General features: G+C 54.7%; 1 protein-coding gene across 1 annotated transcript in view; it reads left to right on the top strand.

Annotated features, from left to right (window-relative positions):
• The window catches only part of COL17A1 (collagen type XVII alpha 1 chain), a gene marked incomplete at its 5' end in the record, with an annotated part of 42,555 nt that extends 22,198 nt beyond the window's left edge, over positions 1-20,357 (top strand). The window contains 33 exons of the mRNA XM_080694509.1: positions 142-246; positions 353-415; positions 1,058-1,093; positions 1,615-1,668; positions 1,906-1,941; positions 2,444-2,479; positions 3,537-3,599; positions 4,670-4,705; positions 4,972-5,043; positions 5,879-5,905; positions 6,800-6,835; positions 8,590-8,625; positions 8,854-8,934; positions 10,910-10,945; positions 11,464-11,541; positions 11,904-11,957; positions 12,078-12,119; positions 12,216-12,269; positions 12,979-13,011; positions 13,615-13,641; positions 13,948-13,998; positions 14,389-14,511; positions 14,923-15,060; positions 15,556-15,621; positions 15,995-16,123; positions 16,579-16,668; positions 16,766-16,876; positions 17,372-17,518; positions 17,814-18,173; positions 18,972-19,109; positions 19,516-19,578; positions 19,729-19,809; positions 20,186-20,357. Of these exons, the coding sequence (XP_080550635.1) occupies positions 142-246; positions 353-415; positions 1,058-1,093; positions 1,615-1,668; positions 1,906-1,941; positions 2,444-2,479; positions 3,537-3,599; positions 4,670-4,705; positions 4,972-5,043; positions 5,879-5,905; positions 6,800-6,835; positions 8,590-8,625; positions 8,854-8,934; positions 10,910-10,945; positions 11,464-11,541; positions 11,904-11,957; positions 12,078-12,119; positions 12,216-12,269; positions 12,979-13,011; positions 13,615-13,641; positions 13,948-13,998; positions 14,389-14,511; positions 14,923-15,060; positions 15,556-15,621; positions 15,995-16,123; positions 16,579-16,668; positions 16,766-16,876; positions 17,372-17,518; positions 17,814-18,173; positions 18,972-19,109; positions 19,516-19,578; positions 19,729-19,809; positions 20,186-20,238 (2,555 nt within the window). The 3' untranslated portion in view covers positions 20,239-20,357. The remainder of the gene's footprint in view (positions 1-141; positions 247-352; positions 416-1,057; positions 1,094-1,614; positions 1,669-1,905; positions 1,942-2,443; positions 2,480-3,536; positions 3,600-4,669; positions 4,706-4,971; positions 5,044-5,878; positions 5,906-6,799; positions 6,836-8,589; positions 8,626-8,853; positions 8,935-10,909; positions 10,946-11,463; positions 11,542-11,903; positions 11,958-12,077; positions 12,120-12,215; positions 12,270-12,978; positions 13,012-13,614; positions 13,642-13,947; positions 13,999-14,388; positions 14,512-14,922; positions 15,061-15,555; positions 15,622-15,994; positions 16,124-16,578; positions 16,669-16,765; positions 16,877-17,371; positions 17,519-17,813; positions 18,174-18,971; positions 19,110-19,515; positions 19,579-19,728; positions 19,810-20,185) is intronic.
• Between the last annotated feature and the right edge of the window lie 3,176 nt (positions 20,358-23,533).

The following is a 23,533-nucleotide window of genomic DNA, read 5'->3' as shown; positions in this document are numbered from 1 at the left end:
TGGCTTCTGGGTTGAGCCAAGGTTGCGGAGGTCAGGGAGGTGTCGGGGGCTGGAGACGCGGATCCGGACCAGCGTTCCACCCACGAAAGGCGGTCTGCCACATGGGACCCTAACTGTAAAGTTGTTTGTTCCTGTCTTTAGGAGATCCCGGCATGGAAGGACCCCTGGGTCAGAGAGGACGAGAGGGCCCCATGGGACCTCGTGGTGAACCAGGGCCCCCTGGGTTTGGAGAAAAAGGAGACAGAGGTAAGAGGGGATTCCTTCACCAAGAGGATGGCTACCTCGGTCCTTCCTCCTCGCTCCTCCTCCTGGAGAACGCTCTCAACGTGCTTCTTCCTCCATTTCTCCTCAGGAGCTGCAGGTGAACCCGGTCCTCAGGGTCCTCCTGGTGTTCCAGGTTCTGTGGGCCCCAAAGGTATGTCAGGTGCCCAGGACAGGCTTGCAGGGATGGGCCACAGCCAGGAGGATCAAGAGATGCAGGTCTTGGGTCCCAGCCAGTGCCGTGTAGAGCAGGGGGTCCAGAGACTACTGGCCCCCTCAAAGGAGTCCCTGAGGGTCAAGAATGGGCTGTACCTTCGGCCCCATGGTGGGGCTCGAATCATATTTTCCTCTCTCTTCAGTGGCCGCACTGTGTGGTCCCTACCCCGGGGAGTGGCTCATACAGGAAATCAGAAGTCGATGACTTCCCCCACTGACTGGGGCCCATATGCACACATCAAAGCAATACATTTGGACAGCCAAGGAGGATGGGCCTCTCTCTCCTCACAGCCTGATGCCCATCTGGCCACCTCCTCTCCCGAACTCAGCCTGAGACCAAACGTCTTACTCTGACCAGGGGCCAGGGTCTCATGGCACCCACAACCAGGTGCAGCCACCTCTCAGAGGAGGACATTGCACTGGGATCACCCCTGGACCCTGTGGCGTGGGGCCCTAGAAGGATCCTGCACAGCCCTCACTGGAAGTGGGCTCCCTCCTTCCGGCTCCCGCCCTTTGCCCTGGGGTCAGGTGTCCCTGGCCCACACTGACCCTCCGCTGACTGTCTCGTCCTCCTCCTCAGGTTCCAGCGGCTCTCCTGGTCCACAGGGTCCTCCAGGTCAGTGTGCTGTTTCTTGTAAACAGCTGCTGTTTCGGGGCAAAAAGGGGAAGAGGGAGAATAAGGAAAACCAAACCTTTCTAAAGCAAAAGAAGCAGTAATACAGAGAGCCTCTCAGAGACATAAAACTCAAGTCTGAGCGTGTGTCCCCAGAGGCCGAGCTCGGGGCCCTCCTGGGTCCTGGGAGGGGCCCGAGGCCCTGGGGCAGCTTCAGCAATCGGTAGTTCCCACCCTGCCTTCTCCTGGGTAAACGCCGGCCTCTGTCTCACCTGGGAGCCAAAGAGCTATTCCTCCTCCTGTCCTGAGAATCCGGAGCTGCAGCCGGGTCTCTGCAGGGTCCTGGGGCTTGTTCTAATGCCTGGAGCCAGGAGGTTCAGCGGGAACATGGAGGGAGTCCATGGAAAGTTGGTTTTACCCAGGGTTTGTGCCTGTGTAGTGTGTGTGAGTGTGCACAAGTACGTGTGTCCATCCCCTCCAAGGGCGGGGCACTCATCCTCTGTATGCTTTCCTCCGCTGGGCAGGCTCCATGGGTATCCAAGGGCTACGAGGTGAAGTGGGACTCCCCGGTGTCAAAGGTGAGCTGGGAGGGGCTGCGGGCCGGGTATGTCACCCTGTGGGTATGTCACCAAGGAAGAGGTCGCACTCAAGGGAGGGGGTGCTGACAGACACAGTGACTCAGTCTGTGCCACCAACAAGTGCAAGAGGGACAGGGAGGTCAGGGCACAGAGAAGCTGTCTTCAGGAACAGACATGGCCCTTCCTGGCCACCCCCTGCATGGCCCTTTACACCAAGGTGTCTGCTTTCCTTTTCAGGTGACAAAGGACCTATGGGGCCACCGGGACCCAAAGGTATGCGCAGCCACTACTCTAGTGTGCCCACTCCTGGGCACCCAGATGTGACCCCTGGCCTAGGGCCCGAGAGCCTTCATGACTGGCTCCTGGACTGGAATGGAAAGGGAGCCAAAAGTTCATTCTTATCCAGTTCTCAAATGGGGAAACTGAGGCACAAAGAAGGGGAACAAAGAACTGTCATCACATGTCCATGGTCGAGCAGTCCCTGGAGCTGCGGGGATGCACACTGTGAGGTGTCTGTCCTCTGGCTGAGTTGTCCCGTACCCAGAGCATCCCATGTGCCATGAGGGGCTGGGAGTCTGTTTGTGGGCGGGACCTGACACTGTGAGAAAATAAACGTGCTCCTGTGGCCTCATCAGCGCCACGTTCTCATCAGTATTCTGTGATAGGAGCTTGCAAATAGAACGAGAGCCATCCTCAGCCCAGGGGTCCCTATTATGGGGCGGGGGGATTGTTTTCTTGTTCACAGCTGTTGGTTCTTCCCCCACATTTGTTTTAGGTGACCAGGGCGAGAAAGGACCCCGAGGCCTCACAGGTCAGTTCTACACAGAAATCTGCTGTAGTCCATCCAAGACTCCTAAAATCTATTCGTTGCTGGAGATGGGAAAGATACAGAAGCATGGAGACAGAATGTCTCTCTCAAAACCTTCAGGGAAAAGCCAGCTGTGCTGCCTAGGAGACCCTGTTTCCAAATATATATGTGTGTGTGTGTGTGTGTGTGTGTGTGTGTAAATAAATAGGTCTTGGGAGTGTAGCCTGGAGGTAGAAGGGTTTCGAAGAACCCCAGTACCACACACACACACACACACACACACACACACACACACACACACACACACAAAATAAACCTTCAGGGAACTTGCAGTCTAGAAAAAGGGCAGAGAAGATAAAGGCAGGAATGGCAGATAAACAGGCATCAAAATGCATTGTCCATGCAGGAACCACCCCTGCAGAGAGGGGAGTTTAGAGTGGTCTCTGATTCTGTGGGAAAATTGAGCAATTCTCAAAGTAGCAGAAACTGTGCGCCGTTGCCCCCTCTCAGCCACCAACCTCCTGCCCAGTGGCATGATTCAAACAGAAGCTGACAGTGTCAAGCGTAGTGGCACATTGGCACATTTGGGAGGCTGAGACAGGAGGATCGCAGTTCAAGGACAGCCTCAGCTACTTAGTGAGGCCCTTTGCAACTCAGTGAGACCCTATTTCAAAATAAATAATAAAAACTAGGGCTGGGGGTATACCTCGGAGGTAGAATGCCCCTGAGTTCCATTCCCAGTACGGCAAAAAAAAAAAAAAAGAGGAAGCTGATAATAATAATACTTTGACCACAAAGGGTAGCTTTTTGTTTCCAAGGAAATCAGATGTGTATATAAGCACCTGCTTCTTCAGAAAGTTTGGTTTCTGGTTCAGTCTTTGCTCGCTGCCAGAGAAGCAGTGGCCCTGACCTTGGAATCAAACCCATGGTTACTTTCCCCACCTCCTCTAGGTGGGGAGAGGCAGCTATGGCGGGGTGTGGGAGGAAATAGGTGCGTGCCCCGTGGTCAGAGTACACATACCTTGCCAGCCTCCCACCACCGGTCCTTTGTCCTCTGCAGGCGAGCCTGGCACGAGAGGTTTGCCTGGGGCTGTGGGCGAGCCTGGAGCTAAAGGAACGATGGGTGAGTGTTCCGAAGGGTCTGCGGTGGGTCTACTCCTTTGGCCAATCATCATCTCTCTGGAGATCTTTGTAGAGCTGCCTCTCCTTCTAGCTCACTTGCCCAGCCCCGGGACGGTCCCCCTTTACGGGCCATTTCTGGGCCTGAGCGTCCTGAGGCTCAGCAAGCTATAGCTTTCTGGGCTTCTCTTTATTCCAGAATAGGCTTAGCAGGGCTCAGCTCACACACGCTGGCTCCTGCCTGTAGAGATGAGCGCAGGGGCATTTGGGCCATAGTATTCCACCCCAGGGTGAACTTCACCACCAGATGCAGGTTGTCTGGAAGCTGCCTGAGAACCCTGAGAAGACCAGGCCTAGCATCAAGTCCCAGGAAGGCTTAAGCCCCACCCATGGGCATGCAGCACCTTCCCTCTCCATCATTTAAACAACTGTTAATACACATTGACTGTGTGCAGGACAACTGAGACACTGGGCAACTCTGACCCCTCAGCCCCTCAAGGGGACATGAAGCTCGCTGGAGGTGACAGGGTCCTTGAAACAAACCAAGTGTTCTGATGATAGAGTCAAGGAGAGATTTCTTTCAACCAGACAGATGGAGGAGGTGGGATTTCAGATGGTCCTAAAAATGTAGGAAGATTTTTCATCATGACCTGTTTGGAAAACTCTCCATGCAGAGACATTATCAATAAAGGCAGAGAGGTGGGGGAGAGTGAGGCAGGGTCCCGGAAGGACCCCACCGTGGGTGGAGGCTGGGATTGTGCCTGGAGGACCTGCACTTCCAGGAGCTGAAGTAAACGAGGCAGACACTAGGAGCATCTCAGCCCTTGCGATGTGATGGGGAGTCCAGGACCATTCTCAGCAGCAAATAGACAGCTTCTGGCTTAGGAAGAAGAGGGCAGGGAGAAGGCTCTATCTAGAGGATGTCACAAGAAAGGGCTCCCCCAGAGTGGACAGTCACAGAAGGAACCTCGCGGGCTTGCACCTGGGAGACCCCGTGCTCCCAGGATACTGGGGCAGGAAGGGAAAGAGTCTCAGAAATAGACACTGACGGACTTTGCTTTTCTGCCTGACCAGGTCCTGCTGGCCCTGATGGACAACAAGGCCCAAGAGGTTGGTCACCTGTCTCCAGTCTTTGCTCTCACAGTGGCCCCTCCCCCCCACTCCCAGCCCTACCCAGGTCCCAGCAGGCAGCCCCAGTTCCCTTCACCAGCCAGAGGGCATTTGGCATGTGGAGATGTGCCTGTCCAGCTCCTGTTCCCCTCCTTCCTCCCGCCTGCCAGAGGGCGATCAGGAAAACCCCACACGCTTCTGCTCAGAGGTGCTGGCAGGTTAGCTCTCCTCGGGTTAAGGCATCCTCTCTGGTCCTATCTCTCCAGGTGAGCAAGGCCTAACCGGGATGCCTGGAACCCGTGGCCCGCCAGGACCTGCTGGGGACCAAGGAAAGCCAGGTAATGGGGCAGCCGAGAGAGCTTAGTGGGATGTAGGTGTGGACGCGCACAGGCGCGTGGAGATCCATTTGCCGTCTTGCAGCTTATGTGTGCATTAGTGCACAAGTGCACCCCTGGGTGCCGTGTCCCATTTTCCTGCCCAGGGGATGGACAGAGCTCCTCTCACAGGCTGAGCCGCACACAGTGACTGCTGCCTATGGAATCACATCTAGCAATTCGAAAGAGTGGGATTAATAGCTGGAAGCAGGGATTCTAGAAAAGGGCAAGGGCTCTGAAAACAGCAGGTTCGCGCACCTGCTCAATGTCTTCCTCCTTTGGCCTTTCCCTTCCTGTCCTGGGCTGTACCTGGCCCGTCACCAAAACCTGCCAATTGGCTCCACCAAGGGCCAAATGAGAGCAGGATCCTCAAGGTGGCAGGAAGAACAAATCAAAACCAGCTGGAAAACTGCGTGGTCACAGTGGGTGGCTGCTGCCCGAGGGCAGGGCAGCTGCTGACCCCTTGGCTGGCACACAGGGGCAGCGCTGAGGGAGGGAGCTGGGGCAGCAATCGTGGTCTGTGGGTGTGTGTTCCGGATTCATGGCTCTCTGCAGATGCCAGAAGTTCCTTCAACCCAAATAGGTTCAGAACCAGTGTCCAGGGAAGCAGTGGGTCATTTCACTGCAAAGATTAAAGAACTACTCTCTGTCCAATGATGGAGGACCCCAGAAACCCCCACGTGAGGCTCGTCCTGCACACCGACCCTTCCCTTGCCCTCCACCTGCTCCTGCAGGCAAGGGTGTGGCACCTCAGAGCAGCCCACAGCCCTTCAACCCTTTCCCTATGTCTTTTCTGCAGGTCTCACAGGACCCCAAGGACCTCAGGGTAAGTCATGGGGTCACTCCCACCTCTGCCCAGAGCAGTGACTTTGGCCAATGCTTTTCCTCCCGTCTCCTGAGGTGTGCTTCCCCCCTCCCCCAGCAAACATGAGCTCGGGCCCTCCTGTATGATGTCTTAGGAAGAAAAAACTTGCACAGAACAAGCTAGAAAACTGTTGTGGTAGTGATGAAGTAAGATTGTGTGTGCCTCCTGCCTGGCCTCTGTCCCCCTCTGGCGCAGGAATCCCGGGAGGAGCTGCTGCTGGCCAGGAGCTGTGCTAGCTGACAGAGGCCCCTGCTCCCCACCAGCACAGAGGAAGTGGGCACCGCCTCGTTCTGAGTTCTTAGTTCTCAGAACACAGGCTCTGTGTTCCAGTCTATTCTGTGTTACCCTTTTGGATTTGAGAATTCATCAGCACACCCAGACCTTATTTCCTAAAGGAAATCAGGCAAAAATTTAAAATGGAACCAAGCAGCAGCCCCCCACCCACCCTACTCTCGTTACCAAGCACACGCAGCGATGTCCGTCAGCCCCTCTCTGGTGAAGAGTTCTGCACTGAGTGCACGAGCCTGGTCCCATCTGAGGGGGGCGAGGGACTCTGGCTGCTCTGCAAGTTCCAGGACCTCACAACCCAGGGGACTGGGATCCCCCAGAGCTGAGCCCACGGGCCTGTGCCTGCCTCAAGCCAGGCTGCGGCCCCATCTCCAGAAAGGGGCAGGCCTTAGGGCAAGAGGCTCCCCCTGGGCTGCCTGGGATAAAGCTCCAGACCTGTGGGCGGCTCTCAGGCCTCCATCAGCCAGCCAGTGTTGCTGTGCTGTGTGCAGAGCCTGGTACTTCCCTAGGGCATCAGGAATCGCTGGGTCTTACTTATCCTGGCTGACTTGTTTTTCATCACCTCAGGACTTCCTGGTGCCCCTGGCCGACCAGGAACTAGAGGTAAGTGATTTCTCCAAATGAAATGGCCTTTCTTTATACTACCAACTTTTCAAGAGGGAGGCCCCTTTCTGGCCAGAGCCTGGACCAACAGTGGCATCTAGTGGTTCCATGGCAGCTGCGAGGTGAGAGCCCAGAGATCCTCGCTGAGCTGAGCGACCAGGCTCTGGCACCTCAGGCCCCACCCTCCCCTCCACCTCCCCACCTCAAACCTGAGCCTGGCTCAGGGCTCCAGGCCGATGTGGCAGGAGATTGGGAAGGGTGCAGCCCACCCCAAAGTGTACCATCCTTTAGTTGGCCTTTGAAATATCCCATGAGTGCCTCCTTGGTCCCCACTAATGTGACCCATCCTCCCTTGGCCCTACGCAGACAGAGAGTGTTGGAATGCCACTTAGAGGGAGAAGATGAAGGACAAAGAGAGGATGTAGTCTCCTGTGGGTCTGGCCTGCCTTTGCCCATGGTGACTCTAGTCCAGTTCTGCCCATCAGACCCCACCCCTGAGCAAGTTCACGGCACAGTGGTCAGGGACGGTCTCTCTGCCCCCGTGACCCCACCGTCTTGAACCTGACTCTCTGCAGCTATGCTCTGTCATGAGCAGTCAAGGGCGCCCTCAATGGACCCTAGAAAGAAGACAACCATTTTCCAGACACTATTTCCAATGGATGGTTAGGCCAAGGAGTTCTTTCAGGATAAATGAGTTAATCCTAAAATAATGGCAACTGAGGTCATATGTCCCAGGTGGACAAATCTCCAGGCCCATAGGTCTGTTCTTAGTAAGAGTCTTGCAAGTTTGGGGTTCCTGAAGATACCAGAAACCCTGGTCTTCTGTGGCTTCCCATCCAAAGGGGACTCCAGACCCTCCCTAGACATGGTGCACAGGGGAGACATTTTTTCTGGTTTTGGACTGTGTCCCAACAAAATAAACTCCACGCATTCCCTGGTCTTGGCCTTGACCCCCAGCTGGAGGAGGGTGAGCAGACACCATTGTGCTGCTTCTCCTAAGGGAAGACCAGAATCATTGTTTCATGGTGTGAAGAACTTAATTGCTCACAGACCTTCAAAACTGAAGAGAGAGACCCTAAAGGTCCCTAGTTGAGAGGCTTTTCCATTTCTTATTCCACTCACTTGGTTTCCACAAGCCCACCCATGGACTGTCAGCTGAGAAATGCAGCCAGTCCTTCCAGACAGTCCTCCACGTTCATTTGCATTTACATTGGGAGACACCGGCAGGAAGGAGCTGCGACCCTTTATATAACTCAGGATTTCTCAGACTTACAACTTTGGCGCTCCCTTTAATTCTGCACAGCCTCTCTTCCCACCCCAAGAAACCAGAGTTCCAAGAAGCACGCTGGGAACACACACACACACACACACACACACACACACACACACACCACCCTAGGGCCCAGGCTCTCTGGCATTTGACTATCTGGCAAGTTTTCCCATTGAAGGCCATTCCCAGAAGAGGAGGTAGTATAGGGTTTGAATGACCCTCAAGTCAGCCTCATCCCGGCCTCACTGACAGGCCAGCTCTCCCAAGTTCTCCCTCAGCCTCTTCTCTGAGAGAAGCTGATGCTCTGCCTCCGGGGTCTGCGGCTGGGAGGTTAGACTTAAAGCATCCCGCCCCCTTGGGTTATTAAAATGCCTTTAGCCTATGGGTGAGGCTGCCCTGGGCCTCAACTGCAGTCTGAAGCCTTAAAAATGTTTTTTGAGCCACTAATTGATGCTCCTGACCGCCCTTCCTCGTCCTCCCCCAGGTGAACCCGGTTCTCCAGGCAGGATCGTGACTTCAGGTAGGCAGGTCTGGGAGGGCCCTGGCAGTGCCTCTCACTCCTGTGCAGGAGGGCCAAGGCCCTGTGCCTTTGTGTCCTCCAGGAGGCTCGGGTGGGCAGGCGTGGCGCTAGGAGTGCAGTGTAGCTGAGGGAAGCTGAGAGCCAAAGAGTGGCAGAAATGCCCGCCTGCTATGGACCAGCACCTGGAGGGAGAAGAGGGGCTCAGGCTCATGTGCCTTCTGTTTCCAGGGGGATCATCGACAGTCACTGTCCCAGGCCCCCCAGGACCTCCTGGTGCCATGGGACCCCCAGGACCTCCAGGTACCCCAGGTTAGTCCGGGCTGTTGCTTTGCTTGGTTGGGTTAGACTCTGGTGGTGTTTGCTCAAATCCTGACACCAAGAAGCCAGGAAGGGATAAGGAGAGGCTGAGAAGGCCAGCCTCCAGCGAGCTCCTCGACACGGAGGCAGGTCAGCTGTCCTCACTCACGGCGAGGGCCCGCGGCTCTCAGCATCTGCAGAGGGGGAAGCCCAGGCTCAGAGCAGCAAAATGACATGCTAGATCACACAGCCAGTGTAGCAGGCCAAGGATTCGGTCCAGAACATTCTGCTTCCAGAGCTTGAGACAAGTTAGAAGACGGGGCTCAAGCTCATGATATTTTCTTGGGAAACAATTTGAAAATGGGCATCGAGGGCCATAGTAAATGCTACCAACCAGTTAGGGGAAGTGTCCCCAGAGGCCTCTGGCAACATGTGATGGCTACAGAAAACGTGAAGACTTCTAAAGAAAGTGCTTAGGAGATAAAAGTATTATTCTAGAGAGCAAGAAACTCAATCTGTGCTCTGGGACAGCACAAAGATACAAAAAAAAAAAAAAAAAAAGCTGGGCGTGGTGGCACATGCTTGTAATCCCCGAGAGCTTGGGAAACAGAGGATCACACAGGTTCGAAGCCAGCCTCACTGGTTTAAGAGACCCTGTTTCCAAATAAAATATAAAATAGGTCTGGGAGTGTAGCCCAGAGGTAGAAGGCCCCTGGGTTCCATCCCCACTGCCACAAAAAATTATAAAAAATAAAAATAAATTTAAAAAGCCAGGCTTAAAGCCGGGCGTGGTGGCGCACGCTTGTAATCCCCGCGCTTGGGAGGCGGAGACAGGAGGATCGCGCAGGTTCGAAGCCAGCCGTGCTGGCGTAAGAGACCCTGTTTCAAAAATATAAAATAGGACTGGGAGTGTAGCCCGGAGGAAGAAGGGCTTCCAGGAACCCCAGTACCACCAAAAATAAAAAAAGTAAAAAAATAAAAAGCCAGGCTTAGTGGTACACATTTGTAATCCCAGTACGTGGGAGGCTGAGACAGGAGGGTAATAGGTTCGCGGACAGCCTCAACTGCTTAGTGAGACTCTTAGGAACTTAGTGAGACCCAGTTTCAAAATAAAGAATAAAAAAAATAGGGCTGGGGGTTTAACTCAGAGATAGAATGTCCCTGGGTTCAATCTCTAGTACCGCAAAGAAATAAAAAAATAAAGATTCAAAAAAATATATGGAAGGAAATAAAATGCTCAGAAGTTAAAGAATTATGGATAATTTTCCCCTATTTTTTAAAAATTCCCATTATATGTGTTTTTAATTATTTATAATATAATATTTATGAAGCCATTTATGTGTTTTAAAATTATTTATAATATTTATGAAGCCAGGCATGATGGCACATGCTTGTAATTCCCGTTCTTGGGTAGCTGAGACAAGAGGATTGCAGGTTTGAGGCCAGCGTGCATTACCGCATTACTTAGAAAAACCCTGTTTCAAAGTAAAATAAGATTATCCTTGGGTTCAATCCCCAGTACCAAAATAAAGAAAGAAAGAAGAAAATAAAGTTCTGGGGATGTGCTCAGTGTTTGAGCATCTGCTTAGCCTCTGTGAGGCCCTAGGCTCGATTCCCAGCATCTCCTCAAGTTTTTTTTAACAAATAAGTAAATATTTATGAAGTACAGCCACAATCACTGTAAGTATGCACCCCCTCTTCCTCCTGATGAGCTCCAGTGAGAGGGGGACGCTGGGGCATGGAAGCGTCCAGGCCAGTGAGGACAATGGCAGAGATGACAGCCCTGCTGCCCCAGGGGCCCCAGCACCTGTCAGGAGGGCTTTCCCAGGGCTGGTCTCAAATTGCTATGGCTCTCAGTGTAAGCGAGCCGCCCCTCCCCCGGGCCACTGGTCCCTGTGAGGGTTACCTGTGTCCTTGGGTGCAGGCCCTTCCTTCAGCTCTTCCTGTGCCCCAGAAGTGGGACTTAGCCTTTTCTTCCCATTTCCAGGCCCTGCCGGCCCTGCTGGTCTTCCAGGACAACAAGGTATGTCACACCCTGAAATAACAGAGACTGCAGGATGGGTGGGGTGGGGGACTTTCTTCCCTGTACTTCAGATGAAAAGAGAAGAGGGGGTCCACAGAACTCTTGCAGCCTCTGCTGCAAAGGAAACCCCCTTCTCTCACCCCCTCGTGTTTCTGAGAGAGTCAGGGTCCTGGAGACAGGGTCTGAAGCTCTGTGGACTCTGGTCAAGGTTGAGTTTGATCAGACCCTGACAATCATGCCACTTCCTGCAGTTTATCCAAATATCAAAACACAGGCTTGGCAGAAGCTGGCCCACAGCCTCCTGGGGAATTGGGGGCCGACTATAGTGCTGCTGCCAATTAATACCCTGGGCCTGCTCCTGTCCACTTGGCCCTGAGCTCCCTCACCTAAGCCCCACAGTCCCTCCTCTAGACCCCGCCCTGGTCCTCTAGGCCACACCCCCAGGCCCTTCACCCCGCCCCTGGACCCGCTGAGAGGGAAAGCTAGAGCCCAGCACTAACTCCATGCGCTCCCCACAGGTCCACGAGGGGAGCCAGGACTTGCTGGAGAATCATTTGCGAGTACTGGCAGCTCCATCTCCGAGGTCCTCTCTGCTCGTGAGTGCCACTCTTCTCTGGGACAGGTGACGCCGGGGCAGGAGTGGAAGAGACAGCAGCACACAGGGCCTGCAGCAGCAGTCACCCACGTGGGCCCCATGTGAGCGTGGCCAGGTCCTGCGCAATGCAGTGCTGTTCTCCGGGCTGGAGGCCTGGTCACGGGGACGGGGCAGCTGCCAGCGAGGCCCTGGGATTTCAGGCAGACCAGGGCCTGGCCAGGCCCGAGAAGTGCATGTAGCTGGCCGGAGTAGTGCATCCCTCCCACCCCCTGAGCGCTAAGGCAGGCAATGCTGGGAGAGGTGAGCAGTGCAGATGACGACAGCCTCTCTGCAGCTTTCTCTCCTCCTGTTTTCTCTCTACAGAAGGTCTTGATTTACGAGGCCCCCCAGGCCCCCCTGGGCCACGTGGACCACCAGGTGAGCATCTCAGAGGCCTCCAGGGCCCAGGGACTCAGGGACCTAGGGAGGAGGCCCAGACCCTACCTCAGGAGCAAATCAAGCCTGAGCTCACTTCCTCCCCCTCACTCCCTTCTGCAGGACCTTCCATTCCAGGCCCCCCAGGACCCCGAGGCCCACCAGGTGAGAGCTGAGCTCCCTGCGGGAAGGAATCCGAGGGGACAGAGGGCTCCTGGCCCACTTCTTGGCATTAATGCATCTTGAGACTTCTCTTTCTAGGGGAAGGCTTGCCAGGCCCGCCAGGCCCACCGGGATCTTTCCTGACTGACTCAGGTAATGTGGCATCAGGTCACCCAGCGCAGGCTGTGATCTTCCAGACCTGCCCATCGTGATCCTCCTCTGCCTCTCCACTGCGGGCCTTTGTGTAATCTTCCTGCTGTGCACTGCATGTGGGGAAAATGAACCAGGCCAACCCACCTGTTTGGCAGCCTGGGCCAAGGGAGGAGCCGGCCCTGCCCTTGGGGAGCTTCTGGAGTGGCGGGAGGCACGGTGCCATCCTCAGGGAGCTAATGGAAACGGCTGGGTGTGCTGGCCAGGGCTGTAATCCCAGCTACTGGAGAGGCTGAGGCAGAAAGGATCACAATTTCAAGGCCAGCCCCAGCATAGTAGCGAGTATCTGACTCTGAGCTGAGATATAGCTCAGTGGCAGAGCTCTGCTGGGTTCAATCCCTTTGTATAAGAAGGAAAGAGAGAGGGGTGGGGAAGGAGAAAAGAGAGGGAAGGGAAAGAAATTATAGAAATAACTTTAGCTCAAACATCAGGCCGGAACTTGTCCCTCGTGGAAGATCCATCCACCCATTATCTGTTCATCTTTTCCTTCCCTGGCTCACTTATTTTCTGTCCATCCAGTCCCCATGAACACCTACCCTTACCTCCACCAGACGCGTGTTTACTGAACATTTGCAATGTGCCAGGTTCTGCGCCAGGTGCTGCTTCCCCAGACACCTCATTGTGTCCACTCAGACTGTTTCTTTCTCCACAGAAACTTTCTTCTCTGGTCCCCCGGGCCCGCCTGGCCCCCCAGGCCCCAAGGGAGACCAAGGTGAGAGCGGTGTCTCAGGAGCCAACACACGTCCCGTTTACCACCTGTGGCCAGGAGAGCTGGACGGGGCGTTTCTCATCCTCCTGCTCTGCCCCATTAGGGGCTCAGCAGCCTGCAGCATGGGGGAGAGGGGAGAGGGCAGTGTGGGCAGACCTCTGCAAAGAATTCCCGCCCCTACTTGGATGCACATGGTGGAAAGAGAGTCAAGAGCTCCCCAGGTTCTGCGTTTGCCACAGCACTGGAGCCCCATCCCGTCCCCCGTGGGCCCAGTGCAGCCGGCTTGCCTGGTTGGTGGTGTCTCACAGCTCTCTGCTCCCTCCCCCAGGTCCCCCTGGCCCCCGAGGACGTCCAGGTATGGTAGAGCCGGCATCAGACAGCCTCTGGGGTAGGGTGGGGTGAGGAGTGTGATGCGATCCACAGAGCAAGCACGGGTCTGAGCACCGGTGTGTGGCTGAGCTCTGAGCTCGTGTGTGCGGTGGGGCTCGAGGAGCCTCTCCCAGCCCTGGCTGACTGCACCTGCATGTTCTTGGCTTCCAGACTCCGGTTCTCTTGGATTCGAGCTGCAGGGACCACCAGGCCCACCCGGCCCGCAGGGACCCAAAGGTGACCAAGGCCAGTGAGGGAGCAGGGGGCAGGGCTGGCCCCCAGAGCAGCCCCAGAAGGAAGACAGCAAGGGCTGGCCAGTGCTCAGGGCTCGGGAGGAAGAAGCAGCAGAAGAAAGGACAGGCTGCAGGGAGATGAGGACAGGACATGAAGATGTCTCTGCCCAAAGGGAGATCCTGCATCCCTGCAGAAACATGTCTAAGAGGCACAGGACAAGTGCCGAGCCGCACTCTCGGTGTAGTTGGGCTTAGCCAGGGAAGACCTCCTGGATGAGGGAGTCGGACGGACTTGTCATTTGGGTTGCAGGTGATCCCGGTGTCCCAGGGGCTCCTGGCATCCCTGGTGGTCCCTCTCGAGGTAAGAACTGAAGGTGCCTCAAATTCCTCTCCCCTCCTTCAGGCGAGGCTAATCAGTCCAATGAGGAGTCACTCTAGAGGTTCATTCCCTTATCCACGACTCAGTGTCGATGCGGTTCCTCCTCCGTGGGCCAGGAGACCCATGAGCCTCCTTTAAGGTTCCCAGCAGGAGGGCGGTGGGAAGGACCCGTGCATATCTACAGATAACTAACAGCAGCCATCAGTGGACAGTTGTGGAAGAAAAGAGGGGATTTGGCTGGGCACAGTCCCATCCTCCCCCCCTCACAGACACGGCCTCCTCTTCTACCAAGGAAGCCCTCCCTCCTAGACCAGGGGTGCAGTTCTGATCCCAGGGTGAAGCAACTGAGTCAGGACGCTCTCTTCCCTGCAGGGGGAGCATCGAGCACCATGTACATGCAGGGCCCGCCCGGCCCCCCAGGGCCCCCTGGGCCTCCAGGCTCCCTCGGCGGCGCGGGCCAGGAGATCCAGCAGTACATCTCCGAGTACATGCAGAGTGAGTAGGGCAGCGGGAGACAGTGCGAGTGAGTGTGTGTGAGCGTGGATGTGCGTGTGAGTGTCGGGGGAGCAGTCTGTGGCCACGCCGAGATCTCCCGCCCATGGGGCCTGGCCTGAAGAGACAGCGGCGTGACACACCTGTCCACATGCATGGCCTCATCCTCGCCCACCTGCAGGTCCTTGTGCACACACAATACACTCCCCACGGCCCTCCTCCCCATCTCTGAGTGTGGGCAATTTGTCACGTGGGTGCTGATTGAAGTCTGTCACCCTCTTGGACCACCTGTGCCAGCACAGGCCTCTGCCTCAGTTTCTCCACCTGGCTCCCCACTAGCACCTCCCGAGGGATGGGCATACTGTCCCCTCTGTTGGGGACAGGCTTGACTTTGCAACATTTCTTTGTTGGCAGGTGACAGCATCAGGTCTTACCTATCTGGAGTTCAGGGTCCCCCAGGCCCACCAGGTCCCCCAGGACCCATCACCACCGTTGCAGGCGAGACTTTTGACTACGCAGAGCTGGCCAGCCTCGTCATGAGCTACCTGCGGAGTAAGCTGACCCTGCACCCCGTGCCCTGAGCCCGGCCGCCTTCCTCCGGGGGGTGCACTCTAGCTGCCGGAGCCTCATCTGCTTCGCCCAGCTCCTGAACATGACCTTGAATCCTGAATCCATCACAGCCAGGCCCCTGGGGCCCAGCCTCACTGGGGTTTTGCTTGTGTTGAGAATGGAGGTCACATGGAGCACCACGCTTAGCAAGTGCTGGCCAGTGTGTCCCTGATCATAGGCCCTTCTAGTCTGCTCGTGGACAGGGACCCTTTAGGTTGGCAGGATCCGGAAGACATATTCCAGAGAATAAGCTGCATTTCTTACCAAAAACCCAGCGACAACAATAACCACAGTGTTGGCCTTTTCATGCTCTCTAATGCCCCCCATGCTTCATTTCCCCCCAAAGAAGTGACGGGCCGGCCAGGTCTTTCAGATCTGGCTGCGGAGGAGGGTCTGCCGCGGGACCAGAGTAGGTAACCTGAGCTCTTCCTCCCTCAGCTTCCGGGTACAGCGTCAGCTCCTCAGCCTCCATCACCTCTGAAGACATCCTGGCTGCACTGCAGCGTGAGTCCCCTGCGGAGGGCTGGAGGGTGGGAGGCTCCTCTGAGACCCTGCTTCTCAGACACACCTTGTCTCCAGCGGGGTCTCGTGGGGTGTGATCAGGAGGCAGCATATGCTCCCCTCTGCTTGCTGAGTTGCAAACAGACTGGAAAGGGGGGGGGCGAATCTCCCCTCTCTGGGTGGTGCCAGGCAAGTGGGCAGGCGCCCCTTCAGGTCCCCTGAAAGCTTGCAGATTCCCCCTCACCAGTGTGGCCCTGAGAGCCCACAATGCACAGCTGTTACTGGGAGCCAGACGGTGCAGGGGACCAGGCTACGGCCGGGCAGGGGCGGCACCACTGTGGCTGGGTGGATCGTCAAGCACCACTCTCCTTTCCAGGGGAAGATGTGCGTCAGTACCTGATAGGCCCTCGGGGTCCCCCGGGGCCACCAGGACCCAGTGGAGACGGTTCCCTCCTGTCTTTGGACTATGCAGAGCTGAGCAGTCGCATTCTCAGCTACATGTCGAGTGAGTGTCCACCCTGCTGGCCTGCCTCTGCAGGAGGGTGGTAGGAAGGGCCTGCGGAGAGGACAGGGTGTTGAGCTTTGCTGGGAGGGCCTCACGAACCCCAACAGAGAGAGCAGCCCACAGAGCTGCCTAGAACCGTGGCCCTGGAGCAGGTCAAAGACATGGCGAGAGAAGCCAAAAGAGCATCTCGGGCACTGTCAGAAGGGCGCCACCTAGAGGCAGCTACCCGCACTCCTCTTGGCTACCTCCTCTCCTGGTGGCATTGCCTGGGAGTTTCTGGCTCCACGCTGGGCTTCCTCCCCCACACCCTCTCCCTGTCTCTGTCTCTGTCTCTCTCTTCTTGGACCCCATGTCTGACCAAACCACGCTGGGTCTGAGCTCCTCTCCAATAGGACATTTATTTGCCTTTCCCTGCCTGATCTGACTCCCTCACAGCCTGGAACTTTGTTTCCCAGGTTCTGGGATCAGCATTGGGCTTCCTGGCCCCCCGGGCCCCCCAGGCCTGCCAGGAACATCCTATGAGGATCTCCTCTCCTTGCTCCGAGGTAAGGCCAAGCGGAGGCATGGTCTGGGAGGTCTGGGCAGAAGTGCAGCCCTTGGCCCTGGCCGTGACCGTGTCTTTGCTCTCTCTCGGTGTCTCAGAGTCTGAGTACAGAGGCATCATTGGCCCCCCCGGGCCCCCAGGGCCACCCGGGATCCCAGGCAACACATGGTCCAGCATCAGCGTGGAGGACCTCTCGTCATACTTGCACAGTAGGGGCCTCAGGAGCAGGGGTGGAGGGCAGAGGGCGGCGGCCTGGCCCAGGGGCAGAGGCGGCCACAGAGGGTTGAATGAACTCACCAGTCATCAAGTCCTCCTGGAGTGCATGCCAGGCTAGACCTGGGGCCCTGGGGGCCACACTCGCTGTGAGGTGCCCTCAGCCTTGGTGGGGAGCTCTGGAGCGCAGCCCTTGGAGAACACATGAGCCGCAGGTTCATACACTGACTGGCTCAGCAGTGAGAGGCTGGGACAAGGGGATGGGATTGGGGCTGAAGAAAGCTGATTGGAGGTGGGAGGGCCAATCAGGAGTAGCCATCTCCCTGGAAAGGAGACACCCTAGGCCCCCTGTCATTTCCTCCTCCCTACATCAAGGAGGCCCAGCCTCAACCTCCCTTTCTAGTAGTCCGCAGTGGTCCCTGAGGCCAGGCAGAGGATTTGGCTTTCTCCAAACAGGACTCCCACCTTTCTCCTTCTTTCTCCCCACTCAGCTGCTGGCTTATCCTTCGTCCCAGGGCCTCCCGGCCCTCCAGGGCCCCCTGGTCCTCGAGGGCCCCCAGGTGTCTCCGCGGCTCTGGCAACCTATGCAGCTGAGAACAGCGACAACTTCCGGAGCGAGCTGATTAGCTACCTCACAAGTAGGTGCCTCTGACGTCGGTGCCCTCCCCGGTGTGCCCAGGCCCTGCTTGTCCTGTCAGGGGGCAGCAGGCGCTTGAAGGAACCTGGAGGGGAATGTAAGAGAACCCCGGGGGGAGGGGACAGCCAGTTTCTTTCCTCACCCATGTTCTGCTCGAGTGCAAAGACCCTGAGTTCCACTTCAGGTTGCTAAGGGGCGCTCGGACCCTGGGAGAGACCCTCGAGCTCTCAAATCTTTCCGCTTTCTTCTGTCCACCAAGAGCTGAGGTCCTGCTCGTTGCCCTCCCTACCCCACAGGTCCTGATGTGCGTGGCTTCATCATGGGCCCTCCAGGCCCTCCAGGCCCACAGGGACCACCCGGAGACAGCCGCCTAACGTCGCGGGACTCCTCCTACAGCTGGGGGGGTCGTGGCTCTTCAGTCAGCAGGAGCACCTCCTACAGTTCCTCCGTGGGCCTTGGCGGAGCCAACGGAGGCTCCCTGGGTGAAGGCGGAACCTTCGGTGCTGGGGACGGAGGCCCCTATGGCACCGATGTCAACACAGGAGGGTTCGCAGAAGGTGGAATGCATGGCGGCAATGGCGACTCCCACCGGGCCGGCTTCGCTGGAGACCTGGACTACAATGAGCTGGCTGTGCGGGTGTCGGAGAGCCTGCAGCGTAAGTAGGGACAAGGTGCCCGTGCTGGGGAAGCCCGTGCGCTGCCCAGCATCCAGGCCCTGGAGACTGCCCTCCTGCCTCTGGAGTGCCCGGGCAGTTCTAGACTCAATGGGCAAGGACTGAAGGCAGGTGGCCCCACCCTAGTTCTCAGCCACCTCGGTGCCAGGCTTTCCCAGCACTGGCACCAAGCATCAGGGAATGGAGCATGCCAGGGATTTAGTACTTTGCTTTCCCAACACCTAACTTGTTCTGGGTCTCAGAAGAGTCTTTAAGCCATGATGGCTTTCTGGTGGGGCTGAGGGAAGGTTGTTAGTTAAGAGGTCTTTCCTCAGCCCCACAGGGAGGCGAACACCAGTAATCTCAGTACTTGAGAGGATGAGACAGGAGGATCGCAGGTTCAAGGCCAGCCTCAGCAACTTCATGAGGCCCTCAGCAGCTTAGTGAGACCCTATTTGTTTCAAAATAAAAAACAAAATAGGCCTGGGTGTGGACCTGGATGTAGAATGCTGTTATGGAACCCCCAGTACCACAGAACAACAGCAACAAAAAGAGACCCTTCCTCCCTGTAGCTGGTCAGCAGACTTGTGGGGTCCAAGGGCCTCTGGGGGCCCACAGCAGGCAGAGACCTGCGCTGTCACATGGGGGAACCCAGAGGAAGACCGCAGGGATTGTCCCTTGGGGCAGCTTCCTCGAGCTTAACTGCTGTGGGACTTGGCCTAAGAGCACCATGCTCCCGCTGAGGACTGCGGTGGACCCCAGCCTCCTGCCCCTCCTGCACTGGGCTCTGGTGTTTTGCAGGTCAGGGCCTGCTACAAGGGATGGCCTACACTGTGCAGGGCCCACCAGGCCAGCCCGGGCCCCAAGGCCCTCCCGGCATCAGCAAGGTCTTCTCTGCCTACAGCAACGTAACTGAGGACCTCATGGACTTCTTCCGAAGTAAGGGCTCCCCCTGCTTTCCCAGCATGCAGCCTGCTGCGGCGTCTCACATGGTGGCTGCTCCATGCGTACCCACTCGCAAAGCACCTCAGTGTTAACGCCTGACATGCTGAAAATCAGATAAATTCTAAACTTTGCTTCCTCTTAAAAATCCAAACTCCATCACCACCTATTTGTGTTACTCTGAACACATCACATGATCTCCTGAGCTTCGGGCAATCTCTAGTACCCCTAGGTTCCCAAACTTACTGGCTTACTACCCCACTTTTCAGGAAAAACTTACTCAGCACATCCCCTACCCCGGTACTTCCAAGTCCCCCTTGGGTCGTTGCAATGGGGAAGGGGACAGTATGGCAGATTTGGGGGGATCTATGCCTAGTCTAAGGCCAGCTTTTCCTCCTTGCAGCTTATGGAGCCATTCAAGGCCCCCCTGGGCAGAAGGGAGAAGTGGGCACCCCAGGACCCAGAGGTAAGTGGCACCAGGGAAACAGCCACCAGGACCCTGTGTGACGGTGACCTCTTGCTGAGCAGCAGTCCCCTCGCTGGGGCTACACCGGTGCCCGTGACGCCTTGACCTCCTGCACACGCACTGGCGTCATGCTCTCGTCTGTCTTTCCAGGTGACAGGGGCCCTGCTGGACCACGCGGTCCTCCTGGGCCACCTGGCCCTCGAGGGCACAAGGGAGAAAAAGGAGACAAAGGTGAGCGCTGGTGCTGTGGTTTGGGAGTGCAGGAGGCTGGGGCACAACAGCGGGTGGTTTGTTCCTGGGCAAGTGTGAACACACTCAGGCCAAGGCCCTGGCAGTGCTGCCAAGGACACAGTTGGTAACACAATCAAGCGCATCACAAGCATGCGAACAGCTGGGGAGAGAGGACGGGGAGTGCCAGTGCAGGCAGAAGAGGGGAGCCCACTGGTCATGAAGCAGGGCCAGCGATCCCAGTAAGCTGACGTCCACACACAAGAGTCAGTCTTGAAAGCCATCTCAGCAGCAGTCACAGTTGCCATGACTGTCCAGACTAAAGTCCTCACCGACCACGGCTATTTTTAAAACTTCCCATTCATCTCCTAACTTTTAGGTGAACAAGCCTACATTGGGCGAAGAAAGAGAAGCATCGCCACCAAGCCATGAGCTGGACCTGCCAGAGCAGCCCCTGGACCGGTTCTTGCAGTGCCTGTGGGCGCACATGGCAAATTGGCTCCAGATGGTGAAAACTGGAGTCTGGCAACGTGCCGCTGAGGCAGAGAGTCACCTAGCAACACTTGTTTTAATCTGAACAAAATGCACACACACACATATATAGCATTCAGTAAAGAGGCGCAATCGGAAACAACTTCATTGGGTGGGCCTTAAGGGCAGTTGCAGTGCGTAGGACAAGACTTCCATGCTATCTAGACTGAGCTCCTCGGCTTTTTAACACTCAGTCCAGCCCACCCTAGGAACACATTACATAAACCCTGGCTTGGAAGTCTTGGAGCATGGCCTAAAAATGAGGCCAGAAAATGGAAGCTGGAGATGGGTACCTTCCTGGAGGAGGCACTGACGGGTGTTCTCTGGTTACTGTTGCAAGACTTACCATCAGCTCCACTGCATTCTCTAGCCACCTAAGCGTTGGCTAAGAAGCGGCTCTTGAAATGGGAAAACATAGGAAATGCATTTCCCCTGTGGGGGGTGCCGGGTTCTTAGTAGTTTTAGATGCAGATGATTTTCCCACTCGCTTAGAAGTTTGACTGTATCTCTGATATGTGTCCATAGGTTCATGCTAGGGCTTATAGATATGCTATACTGAACTAGACCGCAGCAAGTAGGACAGCAGGGGCATCGGGCAAGGAAGAGGAGAGGCAGGCCTGGAGTACCTGCTGCTGAGGAAGGCGGCTTCGCGCACGCCGCCACCCTCTGCTCGGCCCGTAGGAAATGCCATGGGGACTGGGTGCAGTTGGTTTTAAAGCACTTTTCACTGTCTAAAAACATTTGTATGTGGTCTGTAAGATGAAAAGTCATTTGTAAAATTTCCAAATAAAGTTTTTTTTTTCTTTTTTAAAACGTTTAATGTGAACCATCTAAGCAAAGAAAGGTTAAAAAAAATATTCTGGGCTAATTGGGTCTGACTCTAACATTGTTTATTACCAACACCAGAAAACAAAACTTGGCTGTATTTGGGGATACCACTCTTTGCATTTTACTGAGGTCCTCTAAAGGCAGACCTTGGTCTGTAGCTATTAGCATAACCTGGGCATGTTAAAAAGCACCTGAAGAGTTTCCGTATGCATGAGTTACTTGAAATAAACACATATGCAGCAGATGAGCAACAAAATTACCTGAAAATTAATGTACTAACTTATCTTGATGCAAAGAAATTATAAATTGTATCGGCCTATACTCTAGGCTGAGAAACATAGGAAATATCAAAACTCCTATGAAAGGAAGATGTACATTAACAGATGCTCCAAGGAAATGCACAGTAAAATCAGACACAGGCTGGGCGTGGTGGTGCATGCCTGTAATACTAGTAGTTGGGAGGCTGAGACAGGAGGACAGAAAGTTCAAGGCCAGCCTCAGGAACTTTGTAAGATCCTCAGCCACCCAGACCCTATTTCAAAATAAAAAATAACATAGGGCTGGAGCTGTACACCCAGAGGTAGAAAGTCCCTAGGTTCAATCCTCATACCAAAAAAAAAAAAAAATAGACAAATTCCAAAAGGGCTATAGTTGACCAACTTGCGATTTTTTGTAAGCTGTGACTCCCAATTGTTGGATAATTAAACATGAGATTTAATTAAATCATCTTCTACATCTCTACTCTTCTAAAAGACTGGATTAGTTTCTATATGACTTCGGAAAAATACATTCTCTTTAATAATTCTTATTTTTTCCTTTATTATTAGACTTATTTTACTAAGATACCTAAAAAAGTCTTTATAGAGCCGGGTGAGGTGGCACATGCTTGTAATCCCAGTACTTGGGAGGTTGAGTAGGAGGACCACAGGTTCCTGGCTAGCCTCAGCAACTTAGCGAGACCCTGTTTCCAAATAAAGAATAAAAAATAGGACTGAGGGGTGTAGCTCAGAGGTAGAAGTCCTCTGGGTTTAATTCCAGTACCACAAAAAAAGAAAAAAATAATAATATAGGTCTGAGGTGTAGCTCGGAAGTAGAATGTCCCTGGGTTCAATCCCCAGTACCAAAATAATAAAATAATTAATAATTCCTTTATTGGACTTTTTTTTACCCTATTTTACTTGGACTTTATTTCTAAGTCCAAGTAAAATAGGGTAAAAGTCCAGGCTTGGTACTTTCTCTGGATGAAATCCAGAAAGAAGATGGGCAGTCAGAAAGTCCTAAGAGATGACCTTGGCTGGACAGCAAGGGATCTAGGCCTCTTTGTTTATTAAAAGGAAAAAAGCGTCAAGCAAGAGCTCAACTGTGCATATGCTCCCAGATTAGAATATGACGTGCTGTGCCATTTGCCAAATGCTGCTGCCTGGTGTCTGCTGAATCCTGTATGAATGTATCAGTGACAGATGACAGAAAGAGATTATTTTAGCAGAAGTGAGATATGATTTGTAATGCTTGGTGAGAAAAATAATCTATCCCAAGGGGGAAACAAGCCAGGCATGATGGTACATTATCTGTAATCCCAGTACTTAGGAAGCCGAGACAGGAAGACTGCAGACCCTCGGCGACTCTGTGAGACCCTGTTTACAAAACTGAAGATAAAAAGGGGCTGGGAGTATAACTCAGGAGGTAGAATGCCTCTGAGTTCAACCTCAGTGCCAAAAAAAAGAGAGAGAGAGAGAGAGAGAGAGAGAGAGAGAGAGAGAGAGAGAGAGAGAGAGAGAGAGAGAGATAGAACAAGGAAACAAAAAACACACAAAAAGCACAGTTGGACGTCGTGGCAAATCCCAGCCCAGTGCCTGCAGCCCAGACTGCAGGTCTGAAACCGGCCTGAGCAACTTGGTGAGACTATTGCCGACCTAGTGGGGCATGTTTCACTAGGTTGAAAAAAAGTAAATAAAAAAGGGCTGGGGATGTAGCTGAGAGATAGACCTCTCCTGGGTTCAATCTCCAGCAACACACACACACACACACACACACACACACACACACACACACACACACACACACTACATATACATATGTTGAAGAAACTTTTCTGTGTGCGTAGTAAAGGGGATTAAACCCAGAGGTAGAACTCTGACTTATACCTCCAGTCCAATAATATTGCTGTTATTTTGAAACAGAGTCTCACTAAGCTGCTGAAGGCCTTGATAAATTGCTGAGGTTGGCCTCAAACCTACTATCCTCCTGTCTTAGCCTCCCAAGTACCACGATTACATCCATGTGCCACCATGCCCAGCCACCATGAGAATACTTTAAGCACTTCCCAAAGGAGGAATTTGCATGCTGAAACATACCCACCAACAGTTAC

Source organism: Muscardinus avellanarius (assembly GCF_963383645.1).
Source record: "Muscardinus avellanarius genome assembly, chromosome: 4".
Lineage (NCBI taxonomy): Eukaryota > Metazoa > Chordata > Mammalia > Rodentia > Gliridae > Muscardinus > Muscardinus avellanarius.
Note: the sequence above shows the minus strand (reverse complement) of the source record. Positions and strands in the feature narration are given on the sequence as shown.